Source organism: Cotesia typhae, unplaced genomic scaffold, assembly GCF_013202065.1.
Source record: "Cotesia typhae breed Kobodo isofemale line unplaced genomic scaffold, CoteBio_Ctyphae contig_48, whole genome shotgun sequence".
NCBI classification, from domain to species: domain Eukaryota; kingdom Metazoa; phylum Arthropoda; class Insecta; order Hymenoptera; family Braconidae; genus Cotesia; species Cotesia typhae.
The window spans coordinates 11114480-11130517 of NW_027423756.1; the positions used below are offsets into that span (position 1 = coordinate 11114480).

At 30.4% G+C, this 16038-nt stretch overlaps 2 protein-coding genes and 1 long non-coding RNA gene across 11 annotated transcripts in view; 2 read left to right on the forward strand and 1 right to left on the reverse strand.

The window, feature by feature from the left end:
- The window catches only part of LOC141529740 (uncharacterized), a 178111-nt gene that overhangs the window by 632 nt on the left and 161441 nt on the right, over positions 1–16038 (reverse strand). The window contains exon 1 of one of the 7 annotated variants that reach the window (XR_012479654.1): positions 2830–2995. The exons of 2 other annotated variants lie outside the window; for them this stretch is intronic. The gene's annotated coding sequence lies outside the window, so the exon portion shown is untranslated. 4 more of the 7 variants (XR_012479655.1, XR_012479653.1, XR_012479650.1 and 1 more) reach the window with 4 other exon arrangements.
- On the forward strand, positions 2632–6292 carry LOC141529741 (uncharacterized). Of its 2 annotated transcripts, XR_012479657.1 has the most exons (4): positions 2632–2773; positions 5514–5578; positions 5937–6054; positions 6153–6292. It is a non-coding gene; the product is annotated as an uncharacterized LOC141529741 (long non-coding RNA). The 2 variants fall into 2 exon arrangements; XR_012479656.1 differs by lacking the exon at positions 2632–2773 and having other exon boundaries at positions 4345–5578.
- Positions 8235–15335, forward strand: LOC141529978 (uncharacterized). Of its 2 annotated transcripts, none has more exons than XM_074246790.1 (3): positions 8235–8296; positions 14753–15107; positions 15176–15335. In XM_074246790.1, the coding sequence occupies exons 1-3, from the start codon at positions 8279–8281 to the stop codon at positions 15268–15270; spliced, it is 468 nt and encodes a 155-aa protein (XP_074102891.1). In that variant the 5' UTR covers positions 8235–8278; the 3' UTR covers positions 15271–15335. The 2 variants fall into 2 exon arrangements, with proteins under 2 accessions (XP_074102891.1, XP_074102890.1); XM_074246789.1 differs by lacking the exon at positions 8235–8296 and adding an exon at positions 14577–14649 and having other exon boundaries at positions 14731–15107.

Genomic DNA, 16038 nt, shown 5'->3' on the forward strand with positions numbered 1-16038 from the left:
ATAAGTAAAAAAGCAACACAAAATAACAGTACAATAAAAAAAAAAGAAATGTTTAAGTACATAAATGCCTAAGAAGACCGCTTAAATACACGGATAAGGCCACGGAGCTGCTATATGGCTATATGGCGCATGCAAAAAATCCAGAAGATCAGAAGCTATGATTCAGGAGGAACGAGGACTGGAATAAGGTACAAAGGGTGCGGATGCTTTTGATTCCGTCCAGCTGGCGTTCAGGTCGCCGTGTTTTCTGTTATTGTATTCTTCTTACTTACATATCCGCTACTCTCTATCTTCCATATTACACATACGACATTTTATTTCCACTGGCAGCTTCTGGGCAATTCTGAGCCTCCTTTCCTTCCATCGCCATTTTATTCCGAGCTTCGCGTTGCAACTTATCGCTGGTACTTATTCTGATACTCCGATGCGCTTCTGCGGTGTAAGTGAATCGCACTGTCTCCCGTTGCACCTTACATGTACATATATATATATATATACACTTATACACATACGTGAAGCCAACCGACGACATAACAGAAACTCGCGAGCCACGAGAAACCCAAACCACGTAAAGACGCCCGTCACGTTGAACTAACCGACAACTCGTATCCAGCCAGTAGATTCTACAATTACTCGATGCATTTCTGCAAACTTACTTTGCTTGGATTACTTCCATTTCTTTCGGTATTTATTTTATTTTATATTCTGATATCTTTATTGCTACATTGTATTTAATCTACTCAATTAATGTATCTCTTTTATTTATGATTGACAAATAAATTTTATTGCATCAATTTTTTCTGGTACATCAGCGTTCTCTACTGAGTACACAAAATTTAACTTTTTTTTTGTTTTTAATTTAAATAATCTTTCTTTTCTTCTTCTTCTTAATATTTAAATGTCACTATCAGCTATCAACTATCTGAATATTAAACACCTATCAATACATTTTTATGATATTTTTATTTGTTACCGACAAATATTTTTTGACTTTAAGTGCATAATTAAATTTTTTCAATTATTATAATAAAAGAATAAATTTACTTCTTAACTCTCTTATATATTTACAATTCAACTTAGATCAACGACTATAATTTATAGCCTAATAAAAATTACAAAAGTACAAGAATTAAAAAAAAAAAAAAAATTAAACAGTGATTACTGTAAATTTTTTGTCAATTGAGAAATATTTTTTTTTTAATTAATTGCTTAATAGAAATGACTTCGTAATGTTTTTAAAAAGAAATCATTAATTTCAAGTTTGAGATTTTAATTATCTAAAAAATAAATTAATTTTCTCTTCTTTAAAGAATTTTAATTTAAAGTGAAAAAAAAAAAATATATACATACAAGTAAAGCACAAAAATTTAATTCGGAATTTTCTACCCAGAAAATAGATCGTGTAAATTTTAAGAACCACTTTTACTCCCTTAATTTTTTATAGTGTAATAATGAAGAGTACTTGCAGTACTGTATCAGTGCCGGCGTAATTACAGAGGAATTGTGTAGACAATTTGTCTTAGTAAGTACTTACTGTAAGCATTTGCTACGAATAATTTAAAATCCAAACTACTTACTTCACCTTCTTCTCTCTCACTCTTTCTCTCATTCTTCTGAGCTTTATGTGTATATATAGTTGTAAATACTACACAAGCACAAATAAAACTCTAACACACTTTTTCATCAATTACATTTAAAGACATTAAATGCGTTAAGTCACTGTTGACAATAAAAGATGATGAAGTGTTTTAGACAATAATATTCAAAAAAGAAGTCTATATAAATAGATAAAGTAAAAAATCTGCAGCATAATGCACTTACGTAATTCAACACTAATGGACAATAATATTGCTCAATGTCCAACTCAATACTTACAGGCTTCCGGTTAACAAATCCTGCCACTTATCTTTATTATAAACCAGTTTTTATTTATTTATTTGAGATCATAAAGTAATAAAAAAATTTAACTGAAATCAATTATTTTATGCCTCACTACAACTCCTACTACTGCTAATAACAACAATAATTAGGGGTCCAGATTGATAAATTTTTAATTTGTAATATTAAAGCTTTCTTAATATTTTAATTTAATGTTATCATTATTGAAAATTTCATTTACAACTTTTAAGGAAAAATTTTTGCTATTTTTTTACTTGTAATTTTCAGTGAATTTGAATTATAAATTTCATTGTTAATTTAATAAAAATCACCAAATACAGCAAAAATTTCCGCTCAAATGTTATGATTGAAATTTTTAATAAAAATAACTTTAAATTAAAGTATTCGGAATGCGTTAATATTAAAAAATCAAAAGTAATAACAATAAAAATACCGCAAGTAAATATTATTTTGCTATTGAGGCACGCTTACATAAAAATTGAATTAAATATTTATACATTGAAACGTTAACAAAATAATGAGCACGTGTGGGTGCATAATCATACATAAGTACCGTCGATGATATTACTAAAGTCTTGTTGTATACTGAGCAAAGTTTATGGTCGAGTTGTATTGGCTGGAATACTCGACAGGTAGATGCAAGTAAAAAAGTTTGTTCTCACTCGTGATATTAAATATATACCTACATTGTATATAATAGTGGTATCTTAAACTTACTTTCCTACCGTTTTATTTAATTCAATTTTACATTTTACATTTAATAAAAATTTTAAAAAGATGTTCGCTGGCAAAAAGGTTTCACTTGATACGACTCGAACGTGAAATTGGACTCAAAAACTTCAATGTAAAATGTAAAATGTAAAATGAAGCAAAGGTAAGCAATACCGCGATCACTGAACAAAAATATACATATCTATATATAATGCGTACAAGTATGAGCATGATGCACGTTGTTAATTCTGGATGTCGGGTGGTACTGGACTTGAAATCATGCGAGCTCGACAAACACACCAGCTCAGATTTTATGTCATTTTATTTATTATGATTATCATTCTTAAATTTTTATTATTATTTGTTATTTATTATTATTTTTTTATGTTTGATTTCCTTATTTACTTTTTTGAGTAACTGAGTGTACGCGAGTATTCTCGAGGTACGGAACACGTTGTACCTGTTGCGCGGCGACTAATATAAATAAAAACCGATTAAATATTACTGTGCTACTGAGTTAACATGCCGATTAATCATTATAATTTATTTATTATATTTATAAGAGTACGGGCTGTTTTGCAACTGTAAATTTTTTAGACAAGTGTTTTAAATTTAATGTCGTTTGTCTCATTAATTTGATTGAATTCATTGATAAGATTAATGCTCACAATTAATTATTAAATACTTGAACTAATTCTTGCATTATTTATTATTTTTTTATCAGCCGTATGGTAATTCACGTTATGATTATCATTATTAAACAATTTTCTACTGATTTATTATTAATTATTAATTATAATTATTACGAATAAATATTTGGCTGAGCCAAAAATTTATTTTTCAGAGACAAATTTTAAAGAAATGTTTCTTGTCTCTTCTCTCTCACTTTAATATGTAATTGAACCTCATTATAAGGATTTAAAGATTTATAGTAAGCACCCGGCGAATTTTTAATAAAAATAAGAAAGGATAAATTAATGGTTATCTCCGTTATTGTGTTCGATGGATTTATACCGAATTAATTAATAGTATAGATGCAGAGTCCGTTATTCTAGGCACACCAGATGCCCAATTCTTCGACTCGACTGCTATACCAGAGTATTGAGCAAACGGGAATTATAAATATATATCGAAGAATCTCGGATTTAAATCACGTAATAATTATTTTGTAATATCAAAATCTATTCATCACCGATCTCTTGACCTTTATCTTACATTTTTTTATTTTTTCTTCAGTACTCTCGTGTAATATTGATAGAAAAAACAAGTCGTTTTAAAAGTTAAAATATTGTAATTGAAAAAATAAGAAAAAAAAAATGTCAGCAAATTTAGATTGTAAATGTGGTGTCAGCTCTTGATTCTACATTTTTTTTTACTCTGCACATTGTAACCGCTCTCGGTCAATAACGAAGTTCACTACACGAGGGAATTTTGAGTCTACAAAGTCTGGTGATCGTGGTTATCGATAAAATTAGAAGCTGTTACCAAAAAAAAGGAAAGAAAAAGTTTTTAAACAAAATTTTAATTTTTTTAATTTTTACATTAAAAAAAAAAAATTTTTTTTTTTTCAAATAATATTAATTGACTTTTAGAAAATTTGTCAATTTATGATAAGAATATTTAATATCCATTAAAATAATAAAATTTTGAAATTTCTATCTTACAAAAATAAATTTATAAAATATTTACTTACAAAATTTTAAATTAAATTTTTGAGTAACAAATTTTTCGCTTTACTTTTAAAATAATATTGAGTACCGACAAAATACTAGCATAAAATCTTCCTTATCGCTCAATTGATAACAAATATCCTTACAACGCATATCTTGAATGTATTCTGTGAAATCTAAATGATTTTTAAATTTATCATCAAAAAAAGCTTCTCTTACACCAGAAGCAATTATTATAATTTAAAAAGTCTTTTAAATGTTGAACGAACCGATGAACGGGCAAGCAGAGGTAAAGTGGAATCATCGGATGTCCCTTGATTGATGCGGTTGTCGTTAGACGTTGTTAGAGAAAACCGGTATTCCTCCTGGTCGTCATCGACTGAGACTTGATGGTCTTGGTCTCGGTCTTAGTGTTAGTCTCGGATCGTTACCTTCGTTGTATCATACGTTTAGTTATTGAGAGCTATATTAGTTCTCGCTGTAGCTGTTAGCTGTGCTGCTGAGGATGGGAATATCGCAACAGAAACCGATCAACTATCGATGAACCAACTTGGAAGTCGGCGAAGGACTCGGATAAATTCTCTGAGCATTCGATCACTCGAGATTTATTTATTATTTCTTTATTTTTTATCCACATTGGTAATAATTATTATTGTTGTTATTGAGACCTTGTACTTTGAATATAAAATATGATAAATGAGAAACGAGATTTATTTATTAGGTATTTTATTAATATAAAAAAAAAAAAAAGGTAAATATACTTTGAAGTATATTTACTTCAATTTAGTAAATTTAGTAAATTTAGATAATTTAGTAAATTATCGTCATGGTTTGGCACTCGCGGTTCGACTGTCAGAAGCATTTGTGGCAAGTGCGCTGTATTGGGAAGTTGTTTTTATCGATTGCACGATCGGCGATCGACGATCGACAGTTAAGACTACGAGTGACCTGTTAAAGAGTTGTTCCTTGAACTTTCTACCGGATAGTTTCACCAACACCGTTGTTGACGTCTCATGTCTTCGTTCCCGTCTCACACCAAAAAATAATACTGTTTTTTTTTTTTTTTTTACAAATGTTCATTATTAATTATATTCATTATTATATCGGCATTTTTCGCAAAGGATTCCAGAGCAAGGATAAAATTATCTTGCGTGTTCAAGATCTGTATTATTTATCATTAAAACTTGTATCGTTAATTTAATTGCAATAATAATCTTTAATTACGATTTATAGATGTATCGAGTGACTATTAAACATGCAGCTAAGGGAAAGGAATAACCCTCAAGAAAAAAATATCAGTAAGATTTTTTTTTTACAAATCATTATTACGAGTATCAAGACAATAATTATCAAATAAAAATTTTTTTAAAGATTTACTTCATTTTTTTCTTTTTAATTTAAATATTTTTTATGGAAAAAAATTACAGATAAAATAAAATTTTTTTTATACTTTATGGTTTAAGAAATTATTGCTTAATTATTTACTGTTAAAAACATTGAATTAATGCAGATAAAAATAAAAATTTTCAAGTATTCTAAAAATATCTTTTTACCCAAATATTTCTCTGCAGTTTTATAATTTTTTGTTCCATAAGCAGAGTAAAAAAAATTTCCGCTTTTGCGATATATTCGTAATTGTCACATAATTTGATTTAGCAATAAACGGGAGAATATAACGAATCACGTACGACACTATATCAGGATCTACAGCTTGTCAATCGCGCCCGCATACCTGCATCCAGTTAACCACTAGTAGATGTCAACCTGGGCTTTTGTAAGACTCACACTTATATTTTTTAATTATTTTGTTTTTATTTATACCCGTCTTTACAACTTTTTATGTAATTTATTATTATTTGTTTTTTTTTGCAGGCCAAATGGACTTTAATTATGTCATTATTTTTTTAGATGCGGTTATGAAATTTATTATGAATAAATTTATCTTTTAATGCTTCGATTAAACGTCAACAATAAAAACAAAGCAATAGTTGCTGATAAATAAAAAATTGTTTCGTAATAAAAAAAAAAAAAAAAAAAAACCAACTATAAAAAATAAATAAATTGATTTATTATTAATTTCTAAATTGGACAAATAAAAATTATTGTATAACTAATATAAATGAACTCGTCGGCAATAAGCCTGTAAATAGCAATAAGAGATGACTTGAACACGGTGGTCTCCATTATAGCTAGTGGCATTATCGTCATGGTTTGACACACGACAAAAATCTTTGACTCCGTCGAGTAGAGTAGAGTAGTGCCTATTAGGCTGATCGATCTCGAAACTCTCGATCGGTTGAGCGACACACTGTCAAGCGTGCATTCCACGCGAGTGATCCGATTGGATTTAAAGACTGAGCCGTATTATACACACCGATGATGTATACAGATATACGACTCTCAACTGAGACCCGAGACAAAGTACAGCTAATCCAAAGACAGAGATGAATAAACATAAAATATCAGACCAGAATATCACACACATTAATAAATATATATATTTATACATTTACACATATAAATATATTCGAGCCCGGAGAATTTCCGAAGCCGATCCTGTCGTATGCGTCCTTCGCTTTGCTTATAACACACACAGCACCGGTCACTTTGTTGCGTAACCAGCCATCGCAACTTAAAGCGTTTTATGTCGATAAATGTGTGTGCTTTGTCAAACCTGATATATAAAAATTTTATTTTATAGGATTAACCTTTTTTTTTTGTTTTTAATCTCTCCTTTATCTGGTTTTATTATTATTATTATTATTTTTTAAATTTTTATTTATACTATGTGAAAAAACCTTGAAAAAAAAGTACTTCTATGATTTTTCCACTTGACATTAGTTAATTGATGTTTACTTTTTGCATTTGCTAAATGATAACCATCAGTAATATATAGACATAATAATCCAGGAGATTTTTTTTTGCTGACTGCGTTAATAGAGGCATCGCGTTGTAACCAGCAATAATATTCAGTCTGAATCATTCCTGTTAATACTACTACTCAGACAAAATTAACACACATGTGAATATAAATACGTGTGTATATAAATAAATAATAATTATCATCATCATTATTATAAGAAAAAAATTCATTAACGATTCATTTGATCACAGCAGAGATATATTATAATTTATTGTGCGCAAATAAAATTTTTTTAGTTTTGTTATTTAACTTATACATTAATTTACGACTTTACAATAATTCGCAATCGTGAGATACAAACGTCGGCTGTTTTTCCATAAAATATAAATCTGTATTTATGTAAAAAAAAAAAAAAGAAAAAAAAACATTTCTTATTAATTGTATTCTGCATCAATTAACAAGTCCTACAAAAAATTAACTAGCTTCAAGATTCATCATTATCATGATCATAAGCTATTAGTTGAGCATTTTAATCGATTAATCGACGGTCGAATTGAGATTTAAATGTATCAGACACTTTTTAAGCTGCCTGAGAATACATAAATTATATATTGTATGTATATATTTAAAACTATATATACAACTACAATACAAAGATAACCACATCTAAAGTGGAGGTGGGTTGGTTGGTGATTGGCTTTCGCAGCACGATTTGACCTAAAACCGTGCACGGTTCGATGTTCGATTGTACAGTATTTTCATCGTCTAACTTGGGGTCTTCTCCAATTCTCTTCGTTTAGTCTCTTCGATACCATATCGTGTATGTGGATACATATTGCATTTAACTGTAACTGGAAGACCGCGACCGCAGATGGTAAAGAAATCGAGTGACTGCGAGTTAAAGGGCCATGTCAGCTGGTAAACATTCAGTCCCTGAACCAAGCGAGTCCTGATCGGAAAAGCGGTAAAAATAATTAAATCCAACGATTATTTATTTATGAATAAAAAAAAAGTGATGTTGTTATAAAACTGGTGGTATTCGAGTATAGTATTAGTCTCTTGAGTTTTTTACCGGACTCAGCTGAGCTAAACTCTGATCAGAAAAACGTTGATTTCACTCCGTTGGAATGGTGACATGTTGTTCTCCAAGTTGGTACGGGTACATAAACACATATAAAAATAACATATATATAATACACCTCACGTCCCTCTGGTATTGCTTGCATTGTACCCCACATACCGATTCGCGTCTACTCCCGTTAACGAGCCGCGAACTCAGTTTCTTGTCTCTCGACTATTTTATTGTGTTCTTTCTACAAAATTTTTATATTTATATTTTAAAACTGTATCATTACTCACAGACAAAATACATCTACTCGAATATATATATCTGCAACTACAGTATACACATGTTAGAGTGTCTTCATAAATTTCAGCATCATCGGTAACAATTCGAACGTTTGCGAAAACGATCTTTATGTCACGGACCCTCAGTACTTGCGACGTACCATTATATTCAAAGGCTGTCGGAAATAATTTTGCATACATGAATAATATTCGCGCACCAAACATATTCTTCGGTAAAACCCCGGGATCCAGAATCTTCGAAGATAAACGAAGAGGCTATACATTTTTTTTTTTTTTTTTCCAATCTGCGATGAAGAACAAGAAAATGTTCTTGTAAAGTTTACATAAGTCGAAACGTATCGAAGCTTTTCGTTTTTACGTTTGTAAAGTAAAGGTACATTTAGATATTATGTATCCATAAATATACATATCTGTACAAATATATGTGTGTTTAAATGAAATGGATAAGAAATCGAGGGATAGATGAGGGTAGAACTGCGAAACTAAAAAAAATTTTTATTATTAAAAGTATGTGACGCAAGAAATCTTTTAGGCTTTGATTTGGTATATTCTGAGATACAGAAGTAAGATAAGGGAAGGGGGGTTGGGGATCTTTGTGGTTGATGCTCGGTTCGAGAATGCGGTTATGATAATGCAATAGCTACCGAACTACGCAACATTCTTAAACTCTTTTGAATTTGTAATTATCTTTTTTATTCATTTTTTTTTGAAATCTTTATTTTGCTCGCGGTTTTTTTTTTATTGTCGTGAGGTAACAACTTATCCTTTCATTTATTTATTTATTCGTTTAGTGATGACACTGATGATAGTTAAATTGAATATACGTTTTTATTATCACTAAATAATGAAATATAACGGCGAAGCTTCTGTTGAAGATGCGTTTTTAGTATTTTGTAAATGGGATACATAATGTTGAATTTTAATAAAAAAAATTTTTTTTCAATTAAATAAAATATTTATATTATAATGATAATAATTAATAATGAATAATTAAACAGCTAGAGAAATTAAAAAAAAGCTTTAAAAGCTTAATAAAAATAGGTAAATGCCAATAATTCGCCGTAACATAATAAAAACAAACTCAATAATATCCAGACGATTAAATACATCATTGGGTCGATTGGTTTTGATTTTAACAATGTTTTTTCTCCCAGATTCCCGTCGTTAAGACCCGCGCGTTGAGAATAAGGAAGCGTAGGATCGACGAGTGAAGGAATAGAAGGAATCGTATTAGTACAGTAGGTTACAAAAAACTTTAGTTCGACGAAGAAATAAGGAAATGAGGAAGATAAAAAAAAGAAAGTGTAAGGGAGAGTCCTTAGAAAGAGTCACCTTTAGCTCACTGAGGCTTTTTCCAGGGTGGTTTTTAAATAATTCCACTATTTCCATGCATATTGCAGGAAACAATTACAAGTGTAATTGCTAATAGAAGATTCCAGACGAGGCAAGGTTTATCTCGGTTTAAACCCAACCAGCACAGTATCCTCTCATCTTCTTGTCCTTAATTTTATCTTTTCTATCCTCTATTCCCTTTAACTTACACCTTTGCGTTACACACTTTCTTTGACGGCGCGTCTTGTTTGTCGTACTCCTGTCTTTTGTATTGCCTTACTTAACTATCCCCAATGTGGCGTTTTAGATCTCATGCTACTGTACTACCGAGTGCAGGTTGATGGTTTCTTACAAACAGCTTTTGATTATTTATTTTGTACACGTAAACAGCTGGATACAATCGCTTGTTAATTATAATCGCATTTTTTCCTCTGGAATTTGAACTCATAAAATTATCACTAAAATACAGCGATTAATTATTTGATAAACATGTGAAGTTAATCGACATGAACGTGTTTACTTTTTTTTTTTGTTTTTTTGTATTAATCGATAAATATTTAAGAGAGAAAATTTTTCTATGTTCTTGCGTATAAATATTTATACTATCAACAAGAAAAAAATTATTTATTAGTTGATTATTAATAAATATTTAGAGGAGAAAACATAGACACTGGTGTTTAATTTTTTAGTATAAATAATAGTTTATTACACCGATAAAAAATTTAAAAAATACAAAAAATATTTCTACGAATGAATTTCTCTCGCGCGATAAACAAGTTTTGATCAAGAAGAAAATGTATACTAAACATGCATGTCGGCGAGTTACACAAAGAATTTTTTGCTGTTGTTCTATTTGTATTACTAGTGTAGTATATCCTGGTGGTAACGTCGCGACGTCTCGCAGTAGCTGGTAGTCTTGGAATCGCGATATATATATAAATGTATCGATGTATCGGTTTTATCGGAAATTTTTTGAGCCTGCCGGCAGGACCTGTGTAGCCTGTTGTATAAGGAGAGGCAGGAAATTCTTTATAAATGTCTAGCGTAGATCTATAGATTTTGTGTGTAAAAGTACGTACATGTATGTACGTGTGTGACTTTGAAAGTATGTATGAGAAAGGAGAGAGCTAAAAGGGAGGCAAGAGGGAAAAAATCAAGCAAATTGGTATGCAGTACACACAACAAGCTCGAACGGGGCCGAGAGAGACTTCTACAGGGGACAAGGGGTGAGTTAGGCCAGCTAGGGAGTAGCTACTCCGAAGGGTGAGATCAATACTCTCTCTCTCGTCTTCTCTTCTATCTACTATTTTTTTTACATTTCTTTTTCCTGTATCTAACACACTTTACTACTCCAGTCATTTTGTTAAGAATGCTATTTTTTATTCACGGAGCAGCAGTATTGTTCTATTTTTAATTTTTTCTTGGTAAAATTTTTTTTTCTTTCAATGAAATGACGAGTGTTAATAAACACAGACTTTTTATAAATTAAAAGAGGTAATTTATGTGTAATAACAAGGTATTTATGTTAATTAAAATACTAGCAAACTAACTAAGTGTGACGCGGTGGAATGTGATTTAAACTTTTTATCACCCCTTTCTCTTTATATTTCGTTCAATCTTAAAGTATTTGAAGAATGAAAGGGGTTAGAAATCGTGAGCTTCAACTTGCTTATGACTTAATCGAGGAAAATTTTTATCAAACAACAATTAGTTTGATTAATTACCGTACTCACATACTCACTCTAATTTTTTTTCAATTCGATAAAAATAATATGTGCATCAAGAAATTTTATAAAACTTTTGGTAAATGCGAGAAAAAGTATAATAAATAAAAGAGGTGAAAAAGAATAGCGAATAAAATGCAAGAGACCAGTTGGTGGGTCACGATTCAAGTTAATGCAGTGTAGAAGAAAGTCCCTAGGTTTATTAAGCTGTTGCCGAGGGAAAAAGATGAAGCCGTGCAAGAGACGCTGGATAAAGTGCTGGAGAAGTTAGGACCATCGAATGGAGAGAAGTCTACGTGTGTTCTGTGTTGAATAAAAATCTATGGAAAAACAAACTTTACTGTGAAAAATTTAGACGATGGATAAGAATGTAGATATTAAATTTTAAGAATGATTAATATCTCGGAATGTTGGACGTTGATGTTAAATATTACATGTATTTATTTGGCGAATGAATTTCTCTTTCTTTGATATGTTTTCTTCATCATAAAAGCTCAATAAAACTCTTTCACTCGAAATAATTTCTATTTATTGTCATTTGAAAATTTAAAAATTAAGTCTATGTCTCAACTCTATTCTATTACATAGTTGTTAAAAATAAAAGCATTCTTATAAGGTTGATATTGAAAAAATTAGCATGGAGACAATAAATGGGAAACTTTATTCGTCGAGCGATATCCTGTCCCGAGCTGACCCCGAGGCCGGAAGTGTGTGTAAGTTCGACGGGAAAAGGTGTCCAGGCGAGCGAAGAATATATGCATTGTAAAACAATGACGCTTGTCACGAGACTATCGCTTGTATATATTATTATTGTGTATACATACGCTATGAAATATATGTATAATAGAAGAAGAGTATTGAGAGACACCGTTGAGGTGACGAGCCGGGTTCATGGTTGTTGATGGACAACTGGGGTCAGATGTCGTGATTTCCTATTTTATTTATTGAAAAATATCAAGGTTGCTTATTTTGGACCATATTTTGCCGATTACGTTCTTTTGTAACAATTTAGCTGAACTATTATATGGGATTTATTTCAATCCGCATCATTTATAGTTTTTCAATCAATTTATCTTTTTATTACACTCTAAAAAATATAAATTTATATTGTATAGAAGTATGATTGGTTTCAATGTACCAAATTGTAGCTACTAGAAATATTAAGCGGCAGTTGACGAAGCATCTTTGATGACGATTTAAATTTTCAACTTTATGTATGTAAATTATCAACTATGACAAATGATCTTCTTACCCGAGAATACAACAAAGTAGAAGAATAGAAGAAAATGTGTTGGGTTATTTGTGACGCTAGTGTATGTAAGAAAAGTCAGTGGCTGCGGCTAAGAAATACGTAATAAATAATAATAATTGCTGGTACGTGTTCGCACAAAAGTGCAAGATGCTTAAGTTGCCCTACATAGTCCCAGGTCTACGGGTGGCCTGCTGTCTCATTCACTTATTTTCTGAGCTACAACGTTTTTTTATTTTATTTTTTTACGACGTTTCTCTGGAGTACTATAGTTACAGATTACATTGTACAAAGGTATTAGTATTAGTATTAGCACACTTTCTATGCAGCGACCTCAGATTAGGCAGGAATCACTACGCAGCTTTTTGAATTTCGAAAATGATTCGGCGATCACATTTGATCGTCTTTAACGGTCCATTTTATTTTTCCTTTTGATTGTTATCCATACTGAGGACTCATAATATGATTTTGAATATTTTGGGCAAGGTTACTTATTTTTTTTTTTTATTATAAATTCAAAAGGAGCCTTTTCTGAACTTAACTCATGGTTTTTTTACTTTTGGTGTAAAAAGATTTACAAAAGGAAAGATATACATCCATGAATATGAATTTTTCTTTTTATATATAAGCTTCTGGTTAAATATATTAGAACACGAAGACTCGGGTCCACCGGTTGCTCATAAATAAGATTTTTTTCGCGTAATGTGCAATATCAACTTAGGGACTCGCTTTTCAGACTTATATTGTAGGATATACATTTTTTATCTCCATTCATTTCGCATAGTTTTATGGCCGTCTTAAATTTTTTGCTTAGATTGTAATTGAGACATTGTCGTCCGTAAAATAATAAATAATAATAAATTTTTCTATAGCTTTATTTAAAAAAAAAAAAAAAAAAAAGTGTTCTTATTCCAACGAGTAAAAAGAAAAATTTTTATGTATAAAATACACCGATAAATAAGGTAAAGACACTCATTCACCAGAAGCAGTTCTTGCATTACTCTTTTTACTCGTACAAAGTAAAGCGCGAATTCAATTCTCGTGAGAGGACAATAGTGACTCTCATGGCATTATTTCGCGGCTATGGCTATTTTATTATTTTTTTGTTTATTTGTTTTTTAATTTTTTTAAATAAGAGCTCCTTAACTCGAGATGGTGCGTGCTCCTGCATAACTTTCAGGTGTCGTACGTTTTATCGCACGGTTACCTGTCCCACTTACCGCTTTTTGTCCTTACTTCCTCGGCGAGTAACACCACAGCAGCTCTTATCTTGTTCACAGCGGGCTTCTGTAAATCCTCAAGTCCCGCGGGATATGTGCCTGATATCAAAGAGAGAGCCATGCCTGTTCTCATTGAGATTAAAAATCTGGTCAATCCTAAAAAATGGATCATTACCAGATAATTATTCAGTCAACCGATTCGTAGTATATTATTGATAAGTTATCGGATTTGTAATTAAAAAAAATTTTTTTCCACTTCATTAATAATTATAAAAAATCCACTTTTAATAAATTTGAAATATGTGTATGAATGATAATAAATATTATCAACTTAATTATTAAAGTTAAAAAATTCATGAATTTTATTTAATGACGTGTTCTTGAAAAAACTTGTATCGACATGTACGTTTTTGATAACGCCAGAGCAATAAGTATATAAAGAGACAATTAAAGTAACTTCTAGCATTTTGCTCTAAATTTTTTTTTGCGTGAACCATATTCTATTTCAGACAATTTTTTTTTTTTTTTAAGTACTATGAAGCCACAGAATCTCTTTATTTTTGAAGCCGTAGTAATTGCACTGGTGATTTTGTCATTTACAAACAAAGTTGATGTAATTATTATATTAATTATTTTAATTTGATTCCACGTTATTATTTAAGAATATCAATATTAATATTTATTTTTATTTAAGGGTTTTGGCGAAAAATTTTCAGCTTTGGCTGGAGACATGGTTACCCATATACTGCACCAAAAATGAAGACTGTCCTGATAATTTGTCGTGTTTAATAAAGGATAAAGAGTGTAGAAACCCGTGTAATTCCACCGGTTGTAAGTTTGCAGACGAGATCTATTCAGTAAAGAACCATGTAATCAATTGTACATCAACTGCTAAATCATGTACTGAACAAAAGGATTGTCCAGATACTTTAGATTGCTTGGAAAAAAAATGTAGGAGTCCATGCGATGGAAAGAAGTGTGATGAAGGTAAAATTTGTGTGGTACAAAATCACAAGGACAAGTGTGAGTCTATTAATGAGAAAAATAATAAAACTGAGCTAGGCGGAAAAGGTAAATTTATTGAGATTTTTTTGTGATGTACTCACTTATTTACAAAACTCGAATATGTTTTATAATAGGAATATATTTATTCAGTGGATGCGGTCACTCCGTGCTCAAAGTGGAAATTTTTATGTCGTGCTGGTTGATATTGTTGTTAAAGTCCGGAAAATAACATTATTCCTTCAAACTATTATTTGGTGCGAATGGTAAAAGATTCTAAATGTATGTCATTGGAGATTTGTATTACGACTATAACAAACTGTATTCTTTGGGAAATAAAGATCTTTGGCTTATAATCGTTTGAATTTAGGTGGTTTTATTTAAATTAAATTTTAAAATGATAAAAAATTTACATTTGTCATCAACAGTAGTATGTTTAAAATAAATACTTACAATTACGAACAGAAAAATTACTGCTTTATTTTTTCCTTGTTTGACAAAAAAATATACCCTCAACAATTATCAAAAATAAATATTCTTGTGATACTTTTTTTTCAAAAATAGCATTTTATCATTAGTCACAGTTAAGATACTCACAAGAAGGTATTAAGAAATTTTTAATAGATTATGTATAAGCCGTATGGGGTTGAATTGTTTATGCGAGCACGCAGTATGTTGATAATACGCGACTGAATTTAGATTGTTTTTAATTTTTTTTTCGTTCAATTCCACAACTCGATAATGAAAATGTCCGAAAATTTGATTATTTAGTAGCATTTGTCATTGTTATCCACATATTTTTGTTTGTCACATTCGGCTAGATGCAGAAGTAATTAAAATTTCTCTAAAATTTTATGTTTCTCTAAAATATTCCGTTTCAACTCTGTAATATTTAATTATTATTTCAGCTCTTGAAGATGCTGGTTGTCTTTTTAAAAATGCCTCGATATTTTCAAATTTAAGATGTCCAATCGAAGAGATACCAACATATTACGAGTTC